At 33.7% G+C, this 15,572-nt stretch overlaps 1 protein-coding gene across 1 annotated transcript in view; it reads left to right on the top strand.

Moving 5' to 3' along the window:
• Positions 1-12,450, top strand: part of Megf8 (multiple EGF like domains 8) — a 619,502-nt gene extending 607,052 nt beyond the window's left edge. The window contains exon 35 of the mRNA XM_090390015.1: positions 11,242-12,450. Coding sequence (XP_090246141.1) covers positions 11,242-12,329 — 1,088 coding nt within the window. The 3' untranslated portion in view covers positions 12,330-12,450. The remainder of the gene's footprint in view (positions 1-11,241) is intronic.
• Positions 12,451-15,572: the final 3,122 nt, after the last annotated feature.

Genomic DNA, 15,572 nt, shown 5'->3' with positions numbered 1-15,572 from the left:
ATCACAGAGACTACTGGGTTTTCTTGGAAACCATGAGTGAATTTCAGATTATTTTAGCTCCAGATTCGGTAAGAATAATATTGGTCCGAAACTGCGATTTTTCATTTTTCTCAATTTTAACGATTTGCAATTTGAACGAAATTGAACGAAAAGAAAATGCGTAATTTTATCATTACAATGAAAAACGGAAATTATTAATAGAATTAGAAAGTGTGAAAATTTAGGAAATCTCTCCAAAGAATTTAATTTGGGGACTTCAACAATTCACGACATCAAGAAAAATTCCAATGCTATAACAGAATTTGTGTCGATTAAGGATAGTGAAGGAGGATCTAGCAGGAAAAAGACAATGTCGAAACTTGAAAATGCTGCTTTAGAGAGGCACTCACTTTATTTTTTTTCTTTTCTTCAGAGCGAAGTTTAGGTGAACCAGTGTATGGCCCAATGTTGTGTGAAAAAGCATTGGATTTTAATCAAAAATTAATAGGTAATGAAGATTTTAAGGCAAGCAAGCAGGTTGGCAGAAAAACTTTAAACTAAGATATGGTATACATGAACTAGACATTCAAGGCAAGAACCTTTCTGCAGACGAATTGGCAGCGGTGTCCTTTAAGTGTTTCAGTTATAGCAAATTATGAGAAAGAAAACGTTTATAATGTTGATGAGGCGGGCTTATTATGGAAAGCATTATCAAGTAAAACGCTAGCAACTAAAATAGAAATGCCTACATCAAGTTTTAAGATGAGAAAAGAGCGACTTACAATTGTTATGTGTACAAATACCACTGGGATGCACAGATCATCCTTGCTCGTTATTGATAAGTCGAAAAAATCGAGAGCATTTAAAAATCTTTCTAATTAATTTTCCTGTTTTGTATAAAAATCATAAAAATGCCTAGATGGATGTTTCTGTTTTCCGAGATTGGTTTATAATTTTTTTTTTATTTAATTAATCTTATTTAATTTAATCGTAAGGTAAGAGTAAATTTATTTAATCTTACCAGAAATTTTTCCAGTTTGATTATCCAGAAAATTTGGCTACCCAGAAGAGGTCTGACATCAGTTATTCCAGATAACTGATGCTCTACTGTACCTTCATTCAGATACTGTAACATCAGGATATAGCCGATAAATTTTTTCATTGTGAGATTTTTTCATTAAAGTATGCTGAGAGTATTGGATGGGAGAAATGGGAATTTTTTTTGGCTGATGCTGTATAAGCTTACTTCCTTGCATCGTATGCCTAACTAATGCTAATGTACCTGTCTCAACTGCATTAAAAATATTATTTAAACTGAAGCCCTTAATCTGTGTCAATTTCCCTTGTATTCCATTCATTTGCCTTATCTAATGGAACATTAGTTTGCTTCTCCACAAATTAATTTTGAGGAAATTTCATGCCATTCATGAAACCTATTGACCAGCCAACACTTGTTTGAAACATATCATGTCCAAGCTTGGATGCTAATTCTGCTTTTTATTATTTTTTAGTTCACTTTCAGTAAGGTCCTTTCAGGAATGTAGAAGGTGATACCAAATTTTTTCACCGTGTTTCCCTTTTCATGCCAGAACTACAGCCTTTGGGGCTGCCATTTTCTCTTGAAGTGAAAACCGTTGGCATTTCTTCATTCCTTTCCTAGTCATATGTGATGAACTTGACACTGTAGATGATGAAATTTGGATACCACTGAAAACTGCTTTTCACTTTAAGGAACACTGTGTGTTTAAACCTGCATATAAATTAACTTAGAATCTGCCTGCTGAGAGTTACATTAAACATTTATTGACTATTCTTAACTTTTCACTATCACAATTCTGTCACACTTTTCTGTAGTAAATAAAAGTTATCACTTACTGTAATCTTAATTTCAGGAAAGATATGTTTATTTATACAGTATCATAGATGCCCACTTTTGACGTATCCAGATTGCTTTAAGTTTTGTTCATAACACAGATGATATTATTATTATAATAATATCATCTGTGTCTTCTCCACATTTCTATCAACAAGTGTACTGCCGTCTTAATTCTAGTTATCCACATTATCATCACTCCAAGAGTGTTTGCGTGAGTCGAAAATGAAAATTGCCAGAGGTAGAGCATATACTTCATTCTCAATGTATATGTTTCGTTTGATGTCGAACATAGGACATTATTTAAAAATGTAATTTTTTTTTATGTCATACTCACTTTCAGTAATATCTGTTTTGTTTTTAACTTCTGGAGGTAAGGAAATAACAAACAGAGCCTACAAATTTTGGGGCGCCAGCTCTGTTCATAACAGTGGCCTGTTAGGAGCATTTCAAAAGTTCACCAGAAAGAGAAAATCTGTTATAATTCAGGCTTCCTTGTGCATGTGTCAGTTCCCTAGCCAAGGACAGTGGTCCTTGGCTGGGCAACTGACACATGCACAAGAAGTACTGGAAACTTGTCCAAAAAATTTCAAAATGATGCGCAAATTTATGAAATTTGTGCTGTCTCAGCATTTATAAGCCTTGTCAAAGGTTGCCACTGGTAAAACAATGACAACCTTTGACAAGTCTCTGATTACACATTTAAACAAAAACAGCCAACTATACACAAATACGTGCTTCATAATTTTTTTTTTACTTTACTGGCATGCACCCAATTGAAATTATTTAAATCTATCATTCCTTTTATCACTTCTTTCTAGATACAAGTAATAGTAAATTTCCACCACAGCTTTATTTCCACTACAGGTATTCAACCATCTTCACAAGAATGCATGCAGCATCCTTTTCAGTGCATAAATTAATAGGAGCATAAGAATGGCTTATTACCATCAGGTGCTCAATCTCATCTTTTATTACTTACCATTGCTACTCCAGTTTTATGCATTATGAACACTAAGTGAAAGACAGTTTCTTGAAGGAATTCCATACGTTTTCAGTTGTTCAGAAGATGATGTCCCATGTTGCATCCTGCAGAGTTGCCTTCCAATAACGCCAGCGAGAGAAGGTGCTTTTGATTTGACAATTTTCTTTTGTTTTTTTATTACAAAAGGTCACAACAATAGGATACAGTTTGAAAACACTTTGATTATTGCCATCTGTAGCAATTGGAAATGGCCCTTGTTTCAGAGCCATCCATCACTACCACTTCTTTTCTTATCCAGGCCGTTTCATTATTGCCTATTGTCTTTGTTCTTCCACAACTTTTTCTTTGCTATTTTGCTAACAAGAAACATATTGCTGAACAATGCATGTGTATGATCAACACAATTCATAAGTGGAAGATTATGGTCTATGATACAAATAAACATTCAGTGTGTACAACATCATCATTATGAAATGCAATGTCTATTTTTGAATTTTCTTTTCTGTGTGTTGCACACATCATGCTTATTAGTTTCACAAATTCTGATTGCATCATGTTTCCCACTGCTTGAAATAATGCATTTACATACGGTACACAAGTCAAATGTGTTATCTTTCTCAGATTATGCAATAATCATAGAAAATCTTGTATGTCTTCTGAAATTTGATGTTGCCTTTCTTTGTCATCTTACTGAAAAACATTGGTAATTAGCTTTGCACCACACCAGTCTGATGAAATATCACACATTACAATGAACAAATTCCCCAGGGGCTCACATCTGGTGAGTATGGGTTGGCTCACCTAGGGTCCTAAGCTGGATATCATCATTCTTCCCTTTCTTGGTGATTCCCTTTTACTTCTCTCTCTCTCTTTCTCTCTCTCTCTCTCTCTCTCTCTCCTGGTACAGCATAAGCCTCAGGCTTCCTTGTACCATATGACTAATAATAATAATAATGCTATTATTGCCCATTTCTATTTTGCAATGCAGGCTACTGCAGCACACCTGACAACCAATTCATTAAAGAAAATAAGCAGAAATTTGCAAAATTTACAAAAAAAAAAGAAATAAAAATCAAATTTTAATGTAGTTTTATTATTATTATTATTTATTTATTTTATTTATTTAATTTTTTTGAAAAGGAAAAAAAATAAAATAAATAACTAAGTTTATATAAACTGACAGAGAGACTCTTTGCTGCCAACTAAATTTGGATGATGAGATGGAGAAAGATCAAATTGAGTAAAAACAAGATTCTATATCATTAATCTGGAGAGTTGGCAGCTATGAAGTATGAAGGCAATAAGCTAGATGAAACCAGTGGAGGATACATGTTTACAATGTGACTCTGTTAAACTGAAATGCAGGTGTTTATTGGTTCCTGTGTTGACCATCATAACTTTTGGAAACAGTTTCTCTACAATGGTATATTTCAGAAAAAATTTACTCTACTGAACTTTTCATAACTGATTTTATTCAAATGACATAAGTTTGTCTGTGACCTGGAAATATTTTCTTTATAGTGTTTTTTTTTTTTTTTTTTTGTTAATGTATTCATTGTATAGTGTATAGGGTAATGTGGCACTGGGGGATTCCCCCAAATCCATATGTAAACTCTGTGAAAATTACAAAATTCTTTAAAGGCCAGATTGTCTGGGCTAGTGAGTGTTTGTGTAGTTTTAATGTTAGGTTGTGTTCATACATTGTTCTTCCCCGGAACACAAGTTAGCCTGGGGGCCATTGGAACAGCACTGATCCCTAATTATTGGCCAGTGCCATGGGGAAGCAGGCCAAGTAATAGAAATAAAAGCTCTGGCAGGGAAAACTCTGGCTTCACCTAAACTTGTCAGGAAGGGCCCGAGAAAAATGAATTATAAATAAATTTTTATTGGTAAAGAGCACTGGGGGGGGGGGATCATGTGAGTGATATAGAGAAAAGAGGAAGATAATAGAGAAGGTAAAGCAGAGGTACTTGACCCCTTTGTCCCCCCTTTCCTACCTGGTAGGAAATGGGGGACAAAGGGGTCAAGCACATCTACACCCTGAAGGACTGTAATGGAAAGTTTAGTGTGCTGAATCCACAGGCAAAAAATCTACAGTTTGGGGATGATAGGTGGGGAGGGCTTACAGGAGGCCACATCTGTCAGAATCTTTCTGAATTCCACACCAGACTTAGACTAGCCAAAGTTTGTATCAACAAGGATGGTCACATAAGGGTCCTTTAAGGTCTCCATGGCAATCAGTGTTAGTCAGTGCCAAGACCTAGAAATGGGATTTTACTGTACACTATTACCAGTCAAGTACCATCATCAACTCCTGTCTGAGGGTTGCTGCAATTAGCAATAGTAGAGGCATACGATGCTAGGAAGTGAGCTTATGCAGCATCAGCCAAAAAAAAAAAAAAAAAAAAAAAAACCACTTCCACTTCACTTCTCTGTTCATTCGAAATACCTGTCCAGCTGAGCCTTAAACTTATTTAGGCTATCAACTTTCACGACAAGGGATGGAAATCTGTTCCACCAACCAACCACATGCTGACTAAAGGCAAATTTCCGCACGTCTATCCTACATCTGTCTTTCCTCAATTTGAATTTATGCCCTCTCAGGTGATTATTCTGAGCAAGAGGAAGAATCCCATCAGCATTGAGCATGCTCAAACCATTCAAGGCTTTATACACCTCTATCAGATCACCTCGCTGGTGCCTAGTCTCCAGACACTGTAATTTGCAAAACTTAAGCCTTTCTTTGTAAGAGCACCCCTTTGTTCCATTCACTAATCTTGTTGCCCTTCTCTGTACTCATTCCAGAAGCTCTACATCCTTTTTGAAATGAGGCCTCCGACCTGTATACAGTACTCTAGGTGTGACCTGACCATTGCCTTATACAAGGGAATAATCACCTCCTTATCCCTGCTAGAAAAATTTCTATATATCATTGACAATACACCATGAGCTACTCTTGCAGCCCATCTGCACTGCTCAGAGAACTTCATATCTGCCTGCACAACCACCCCCAGGTCCCTTTCATTCTCTACCACTGTCAGTGTAGTACCACAGAGTTGATACGTTGCTCTGGGGTTGTGTTTCCCATATGTAGTACTTTACATTTGTCAATGTTAAACTTCATTTGCCACCTCTCAGCCAATCTGCTCAACCTTTCCAGATCCTGTTACAGCAGCATAGGGTTAGTAGTGCCCTTGACAACCCTGCCAACCTTAATTTGTACAGCAGTCTTCCATGTGCGACAGTATCAAAAGCTTTCCTGAAATTCAAGTATATGATATCAAAATTATTTTTGGCATTCAGTTCCTTTGTGACCACATCATAGTATCCAATCAGATTGATCAGACAAGACCTCCCTTTAACAAGCCCATTCTGTGTCTTAACTATTACTGCAGTCTTGTCTAGAAGATCCTGCAATGCTTCTTTAACCAGTGATTCCATTATTTTCCCCGTAACACAAGTTAAACTAACAGGTCTGTAGTTACTTGTCACCTTTTGAACCCCCTTTGTGAATTGGTGATACATTGGGGGACCTTCCTTTGCTGCTTCCTTTAATATAACTGGATAGATCTGATCCACCCCAGATGCCTTCCTTATGTTTAACTTCAACAATTGCTTCTCCATTCTGCTCTCATTTATTACAAAATCACTTAACTCCCTGTTAGCGTTTGATAAACTTCTGGCACTCCCCTCATTGAATAACTCCTCATGTGTGAATGTAGATGCAAAATACTCATGCAGTTTATCAGCTAACTGAGAATGATCATCAATAGTCAACCCATCTATGTTAAGTGGTTCAATCTAATTCATCCCTTTCCTTCTAGAGTTTACATAAGTTCTTATGTATTTCTCGATAACCAAAGATTTCTCGTAATCTGCCTTCGCCTGCCTAACCTCCTTTGTGACTTTATTACAGACTAGTTTATGCCTGCCATAGGCTTCTGTGTCACCTGATACTTCATATGCATCCCATACATTCTTCTTCTCTGCCACAAGCCCATTAATTCATCTGACATCCATTTAGGCCTAAACCTTTAACAGTATTTCTTAGTTGGAATGAAAAGCCTAGTAGTCTCCAAAATTAAGTCCCTGAATGCTTCCCATTTAGAATTCAGCATTAGTAACATCATCAGTTGATCCCACTGTACAGAATTTAAAAACTGTTTGAGACCTCTGTAGTCACCTTTACGAAAGCAAAAGCCCTTCCCTTTAGCTTTGATGGTACTTACATCTCTAAGTAATTCCCACATCAGTACATTGTGATCACTCTCACCCAGTGGTTCCTTTATCTGCAAATTCTTAATGTATGAATAATCACTGCTGATAATCAGATCAAGAGTATTACTCCCTCTGGTTGCCTCTTGAACATGTTGCCGTAGAAAACATGTCATCCAATAAATCCACCAAAGTCTTGCTAGTGCGCGAGTGAACAACCCAAAAGTTTCAGTCAATATCTGGAAAGTTAAAATCCCCCATTACAAGACATTCTGATTTACTGGCCACTATTTCTCTGCCCAATTGTTCATTGTACTCATTAGAGTCATTAGGACTATAACATGCTCCTACTCTCATTTTCCCTTTCCCAGTGTTTATGTCACACCAAACTGACTCAACATTGCACTGTCCACCCATGTCAACTGGATGCACTTCCTTAGATTTTATGTTTCTTAACTAACAGCATAACCCCCTCCTCCCTTCCCATCCTATCTATCCTTTCTGTACACATTGTACTTCCAAAATTCCAATTCTGCACTGCTTATATCTGTGTGACACTGTGTCTCTGATGTCCCAACACTAACTGCCTTTGATGTCTTGACTAGCACTTCAAGCTCATCAAATTTATTAACTATACTCCTAGCATTGGTGTACATGCACCTGCTCCTCCTTCCTTTTTCTTTTGTTAGTTGTTGGTGCATCGGCCTCCGTGACCATAATGTACCTCCCAAAGTTTTTGCATTTCACTCTGATCCAAGCCCGAGGCGGGATTCAAACCCGCGACCTTTGAGTTGCCAGGCAGGCACTTTACCCACCTGGCTAGCCCGGTCAGCCTGTTCCTACTCTTAGTTACCCTAACACAGCCCATGTATTTACTTGTTCCACTGACTTCCAGCAGTCCTGGAAATCTCCATTACCTTGCTTTCCAGGCTGCTGCTCATTCTAATAGAAGCAGTGCAAGAATCACTGACTGCGGCCACTGTTAACCTTTTAGTCTGCGTATCCCCTTAGTTTTGGTCAGCTAATGGTATCCCATAGTACATGTTTTGGGGACTGATGGTGGCATGGTGTTCTGGAATTTCTATTACTATTGCATTATGGTGTTTTTCATTACTGATTACTCATTACTGGTGATTTTCCTACAAAAGCATCCTTCCTTATAAGTTGCAATGATACCCACTGTAATAAATCATATTTTTAACAGTTATATTAAGTACTTTTTTGTTTGTTTGTAAAATATTTACACCCAAATAGTCATTGTCAAAAATCTCATTAATTGCTTGGCCGATTTAGTTTCTAAGTTTACTTCAATACATACAGTAAAATTCCATTAGAAACAATTAAAAGAATCTCTCTCTTTTTTTTTTTTTTTTTGGACTGAAATTTCATTCTAACAAATAACAAAAATTATATTAAGAAAACAGTTATTTATTTAAATAAATTATGCTACACTTTTCTAATATATATATATATATATATATATATATATAAGTAATAATTTCTGCTTTAATTTATTTAAATATGACTTTAAAATCATTTTGTTATTTTATATATTTAATAATAAATATATAAAATAACAAAATACATGTGCTACAAGAGTAAAAATATTTTGTTCAAAGTGTTGTTTTGGGAGCATATTTTATTTATAAAAAATGCCACACATTCAGACAATCAGGTGCTATCATCAACTCGTAAGTCTGGTAATAATATATTGGTTGCTGTGATTAGCCAGAGTCAACTAATGGTATTCCATACTGTATGCTTCACAGGCTGATTGGTGGCATGGTGTTTCTGGAATCTCTATTGCAATAAAATACGGTACAGCAGATACAATTTATTGTTACTTTTCACATATTAATACATAAATTTTGTTTTTAATGTTTAATTTTCTTTTTAATTAATACAAAAATTCATCTGTAGTACTATTGAAAATATGTGGGCACCACAAGGACAAAAAAAAATAATAATAATCATTCAAAAAAGTGAAAAATGTAGTAAAAGATGTGATGTGAATTCTTTTAAAACACTTCCCCCTTCCCCAATCAAATTCCAAGTTATAATATGGTCAGACATTAAGTTCTCCAAGAGGTGTAGACAGACAGCAAGGTAGCCCATGATGCCCTGTTGATGATTTATCAAACATTTGCTTGTTGATATAGGAAGGCTGCAATACCCTGTATAAGGCAGCTGAAGACCACATTGAACTTCTTGAAAGGGTCCAAAGATAAGAACACACCTAGTGAGAATGGTCACAAAGGGTATCCATATGAAGAAAGACTTTAAATATGTGGGTTACAGATTTTTGCAACTGGAGGGTACCTTAATTGAGGTATATAAGGCTCTGATAGGTGAAAGTTAAAATAAATGAGAATGAAATTTTAATTGTTATAAATGATTCCAGAAGTAGGAGATATAAATTCAAGTTATAGGGGAAGAGATTTAGACTGGATTGCAGGAAGTTTTCTTTTAGCCAGAGAATTGTTGATTACTGAAATAAGTTGCCTCAATGAGTGAGTGATTGAGGCTGACAGCTTGGGAAGATTCAGAGGTCAGTTAGATAAGCACCTATGGGAGGAAGGATTAAACAAATGGTTTATTTTATTTTGTTATTAATTTATTTTTTGGCTGGTACAGAAAAAAAACCTTGGGCTTCCACACACCATATAGCTAATACTAATATTCTCATATTTATATTTACAATAGAATTACAATATCATTCATAATATTCAAAGGGTCCAAAGAAGTTTTTCTTTTTTAGTAAACTGTTGTGTTTTAGGCCTAGGCAGATTTTGAAAATTATTCATTATATTGAATTTTTCATAAAACTGTTTTGTTCAAACAAGACTAACAAAATCCTAAAATAGAAGTGGTCTAGGAACTAGAAATATTTTCATCATAGTGAAATTTTCATTAAAAATAGTATTAATTATAACTGTATATACCTACTGTGGTTTTTTTATAAAAAATTTATAATAATTCTACATGTGCATATTATTTAAGATAGAAATGAACTTGTAAAATATTGTGATTGTGATCTTCAGAATTTGATTTAGAGTAGCTCACATGGTTAAAGAGTTTGCCTGCCCGTATTGTAGACCATAGGTTTTCAAAATGAATTCCATAAGATTTTTAATGAGAGAGAGAGAGAGAGATATTTTATGATATTTGTTACATGGTTTTTGTTTTTTAATGAATGAGAAGCAGTTGACATATAAGAAAGGTGGAATGAGAGTTTTTTTTTTTTTTTTTTAGATATGTTAATAATATTTTAATACAGATTGATATAATAATCATTTGGGACTTTCTAGAGAAGTGATTTGCAAAATGTGTTATGTGGTACTTTTGAGTTGCAGAGGGATACCAGAAGTTCTGTTAATTTTTTTGTCATTAATTTTTTTATTTCATTTGTAACATATATTACTGTTTTTAATTTACTGTTAATTATTAGTTCTTTTTAAATATATTATAGTTACCTGGAAGATTTAGATTTGCAAAAGGGTTCCATGGCCAAAAAATTTGAAAAGTGCTGGTCTAGACAATGTCTACTCCAAATTTCATCTCTGTGCATGTCATAGTTTGTCACTTGTAGGCAGCCAAAGTAATGCACTTGATATTCAGAAGTTTATCATTGATTATTCTTCATGTAAGATACTACAGTTTTGCACAGCTGCACGATTTATTTCTTGAGACTGTGCTGTACTTCGACAAATGTTTGATTATTTTGTTAGAGCGCCTGGTCATTCTCTTAACTTCTACTTTAAGGTATGTTTCCTTAAATTGGTTGTACCACTATATTATACTGTTGTTATTGGGTAATTAACTCTGTACACTTGACTGAGTTCTTATTTCACCTAGTTCATAGATTCAGAATTCAGATTTTCCTACCAAAGCATAAAAAAAAAGCATTCAACCTGCTGAATCAACTTTTTTGATTCTCTAGGAATCATGCTTCCTTCCACAATACATTTCATTCCTGTATCACATTCTTCCCATTAAAATTTTTAATCCGGGTAGCCATTCTGAGACATTGTCTATACAAAAATAGCAAATATGCCTTTTCTGTTAATAATTAAAATTTAATCTATGTGTGATAGAAAACAAATGCTTTATGTATTCCATTTGATAATTATACATACTTTTATATTTGCTAGCAAAACTAATATATATATGTTTTTTTTTTTTTAATTAGAGGAGTGCAATAGGAAGCCTAGTGGTCTCTTTCAAGGAAGAACTGTTTTTTTTGCTGTGCAACCTAAGTACATGAATGTCGACATCAGAATAATAGTAGATGTGACTGAGGGAGGAGTGGATTTTTACCTGTCTGCAAAGGAAGATACATTTGTAGTTGATGTGAACAAAACGACAGGTATCCATTATGTTTATGTTGATAAGAAATATGGCATTGATATGGGCAATGAAAATAAAGAACAAGAAATAAATAAGGCAGTAAGATTTGATAGAAAAGTTGATAAAAGAGAAACAATTGGAGAAGACTTGTTCCACGAATCTATGAATGCTTCGGAAACCTATACTGTGTCACCCCTCCAACTACATGAAGCTGAAGCAAGTGGCCTCACTACCTATATTACTATAACACATTCGCAGGAATTTCTTCTTGTGCGAAAGCTGCAGAACAGATTAGTCATTACCATTCCACAAGAAGTCCACGATTTGAGAAGTACTCGTTTTTACATGGTGCTACGAGGTGTTGGTAGTAAAGTATCCCTTGTCACTCATGGTAATTTATTTTTCCGCCAGGATCAAACAAGAATTGATTTATTTGTTTTTTTTTCCGTCTTCTTCTCGTGTTTTTTTTTGTTTTTAGCTATTTGTGTTGTAATCTGGAAAGTTAAACAAGCCTTTGATGTCCGCCGAGCTCGCCGACTACATGCTGCTGAAATGAAACATATGGCCAGTAGACCTTTTGGACACATTCTTTCTGTGATTGATGACGAGCCACCAGATGAATTTGACTTTTTTCCTTACTCACCTAGCAATTTTCGGAAAAAACTAAAACATTTTAAAGGTTACACTGGTAGGGACTCGCCTAAAATAGTTAGTGAGGATAGGTTTTATGTTCGGCCTTTGGCGATTGAACCTACTGGGGATAGTATTGCAGCTGTAGCTACAGCATTAATTCAGCTTCCAGGTGGTTTTACTGCTCCTGTAAGACTTTGTTTGGGATCGTGTTTAATTACTGCCCGAAGCACTTACTCTCATAGCATTGGAGGTATTCGAGCAGTCATGCGACGCCGTGCAAGTCACGTAACTCTCTGATCAGCATAGCATCATTGTGATAGTTGTATATTTCGCCACAGACTGTCAGTAACCTTACTGCCAGTGATCTACATAGATCTCGCTGTACATTGATACAGGATTGTAGATGTCCATTTTTTGTTCATTAGAGAATATTTTTATCTGAGAACTTAAGAAGAGTATTTATCTCTATTTGATTTACTTTTATAAAAATAGCTGAACTAGAAGGTTGAAAACCCTTCATAATTTAAATTATGACCTGTTGTAATATGAAAATTCTGTCATAAAACACACCATTTTTCGAAATGATTTAATTTATACTTAGTTGATTTTCAAAATGTACATAGGTTGTACAGTTAATTTGAAAAATGTAAGTAAATACTTTGGTTATTTTAATGGCAGTTTTATGCCTTTCAAAATCAGTTGCCATTCTTGAATGTTTGTGTGAAATCTATGCATATAGTTAATCAAAATTTTCATGTTTATTAAAATTTTATTACCATTGTGTTCAGTGCTGAAATTCAGAAGCATTTTGGAAGAACTGGAATAATTCAGAGGCATTTAGTCTTAATTTATATAACATAACTGTATTGCAACATAGGGTGATGGTGGAGCAAATAAGTTTATATATATATATATAGCAGAGATCATTTGTATGCATGTGATTTGTACATCCTTAAACATATAGTTTTGAACTTTTAGATATCACATCCCTAGAAATATAAATGTATGACTACTTTTTCTCTAGAACAAACAGGTATTATGTAATTTTTTGCGCTATTGTAGTTTGCATTATTGCAAGTTGTTAAGCATTATTAGTGTCTTGATTAGCTTTTATATAATGAAAATATTATTATATGTCTTGCTCAATATTTATATTTATAATTTATGTAATTATAGTATTAATTAGAATTTGGCAAAAGCCTCATGAATATCTATGTAACAAAAGCATAAAGCCAAAGCTTTTACAACACTTCTGAAACCTCATATAGTTAAAAAAAAAAAAAAAAAAAGTAACACATTAAGAAAGTTAAATTAAAATCAACTTAAGACATCCACTATGATGAACTGCACACTTTTATGTCAATTTATTAAAAATGAAAAAGTGATGCTAAAAGTAATCATGCCAGTGTTTAGGATGGTCTTATTTTTATTTTTTGACAAACTGACATAGAAGGTAGACTTTTGAAGTGGATTTTAATTTATTTTCAATCTTTTAACATATCACATTTTTAGCCACACAGGTCTCAGAGGTAAGTTCTGCATAAGTTTTGATTATATATATTACTATGTGTGCTTAGTAACACACACACACATTTATTTATTTATTTGTTTATACTTTTGCATAAGCCAATTATATTAATTAAGACAGGAAGTACAACTCTGTTAATTGAAGAAGTAATTTAAATAATTTATATGTAAAGTATATATGTACATATGTATACATACATACATTATTAAAAATTATAAATATAATTCATCACGAGTCTCTAACCATTTGCATTCATACCACTTCAATCATTGTTTTTGACAGCTTGATTTTTTAATAGAAGAAACGTAGATATTTGGTTAATATTAATGTTTTAAATTCTGAAAGTTGTGAATTTTTTTTTTTAATTTAGGAATAATTCCTTTATTTTAATATTGTTTTAAAATTAATCTTGGATTTTAATATATTGTACTGTACTTTACAGTAAAAAAAAACCCCATTGTCAAAGACATTGGAAACCAGTCAAAGATCCATTAAGCAAATGCTTTCTTTTCAGTTTGATGCACATATTTTCTGTTTTTGATAAATATTACAAATAGGGAATGATTCATGACACATTTCTTGAAAGGTACTATGAGGTACAGATAGTTGACACCATCACTGTAGATCAAGAAAGACTGTCATGAATGGAGACTTATTAATAAGATTTAATAAGTTAGCATAAGTTGAGTTAACATAAGTTATTTAAATATGGATAGACACATCATTACATATAACGAGGAAAGACTTGCAATAACATTTTTTTTGTGTGAAAATTGTACAAGAAATAATGTGGTCTTTGTTGAGAGCTTGCAATTTTATATTGTAGTGGTTTTATAATTATCATTGAACTTTTAGCTAGATAATACTATTCTTTTGCAGTAATGATTTTGTGTAACTTGAGTACATCATCACAGATTTTGTCTTTGTTGTCTGGTTAAATTGGTATCTACTAACAAAGGCAATGCTTTTCCATGAGTAATAGAATGATATCTGCTTTCCTCTGTGAAAGTTTTCACATTCCCACTATAGTTGACATTCTTGTAGGGGTTGTGTGGGTGGCATCCTTAACTAGCTTTTCACTTTTAGTGAACATTTGTGGAAAATAGTGTTTTCCTTCCTTTTTTCTTTTTGCTGTTTTCTACAAACAGCTTTTTCTGGCTGTCAATTTCTAAAATTGAAGCCAATCCACTGAAAACATATGATAGTAAAACATTCAAATTCAAGAAAAACACCAAGGAAACACTTCATTAAATATTCAAAAAATTTAACACTAGTTTAACTTTTAAAATAACTAAAGTACAAAACAGAAAAAAACACTCATGTACCATATCACCTTGGCTGTTATTCCATAGCCTTTGACAAATAGGAACAATGTCTGAAGTCACGAATAATATTATATGTGTTTTAAGAGTTAACGTAGTGTTAAATTCTTTGAATATTGTAGTTGTACATGTAATACTAACAGCACAGTGTTCAGTGTTTCTTCTTGAATTGAAAATGTTTTTTACCTGCATGATGCTGTACAAATCATATATAACCAATAGAAAAACAGTTTCCTTTCTAACCACTGAAAGTTATTTTTCAGAAACTTGTCTTTTGTTCTTCTGCTCTTTTTTTTCTGCAGAAATAAGTAAACCACTTGTAGTACATATCACTGTTCTACACATGCTGATAGTGAATGCTGCTGTCTTCTTTCTCCTGCAACTAAATTTAAAATCAAAACTTTAAAACTAATAACAGCTCAACCCCATTTGGATAACAACAATATCAATACTAGTATAAATAACAAACACTTAAAATTGAGAGTAATGATAAACACCTCTACAGTAAATAAAATAAAAATATCAACAATAAAAAAACATATCTGTCACCAGAGATGGGATGTGTAGCATAGTGTGTACTCAATATTAAATTTAAATATTTGAAAATGTGAGCAAGTTGGGCACCTGATTTTTGTGTATTTTGTCTGTATATTAACACATTAATGTAAAAATATCAATTAAAGCTTGCTA

The sequence above is a fragment of the Mastigoproctus giganteus genome, chromosome 2 (genome assembly GCF_048544385.1).
Source record: "Mastigoproctus giganteus isolate SK-2022 chromosome 2, ASM4854438v1, whole genome shotgun sequence".
NCBI lineage: Eukaryota > Metazoa > Arthropoda > Arachnida > Uropygi > Thelyphonidae > Mastigoproctus > Mastigoproctus giganteus.
Note: the sequence above shows the minus strand (reverse complement) of the source record. Positions and strands in the feature narration are given on the sequence as shown.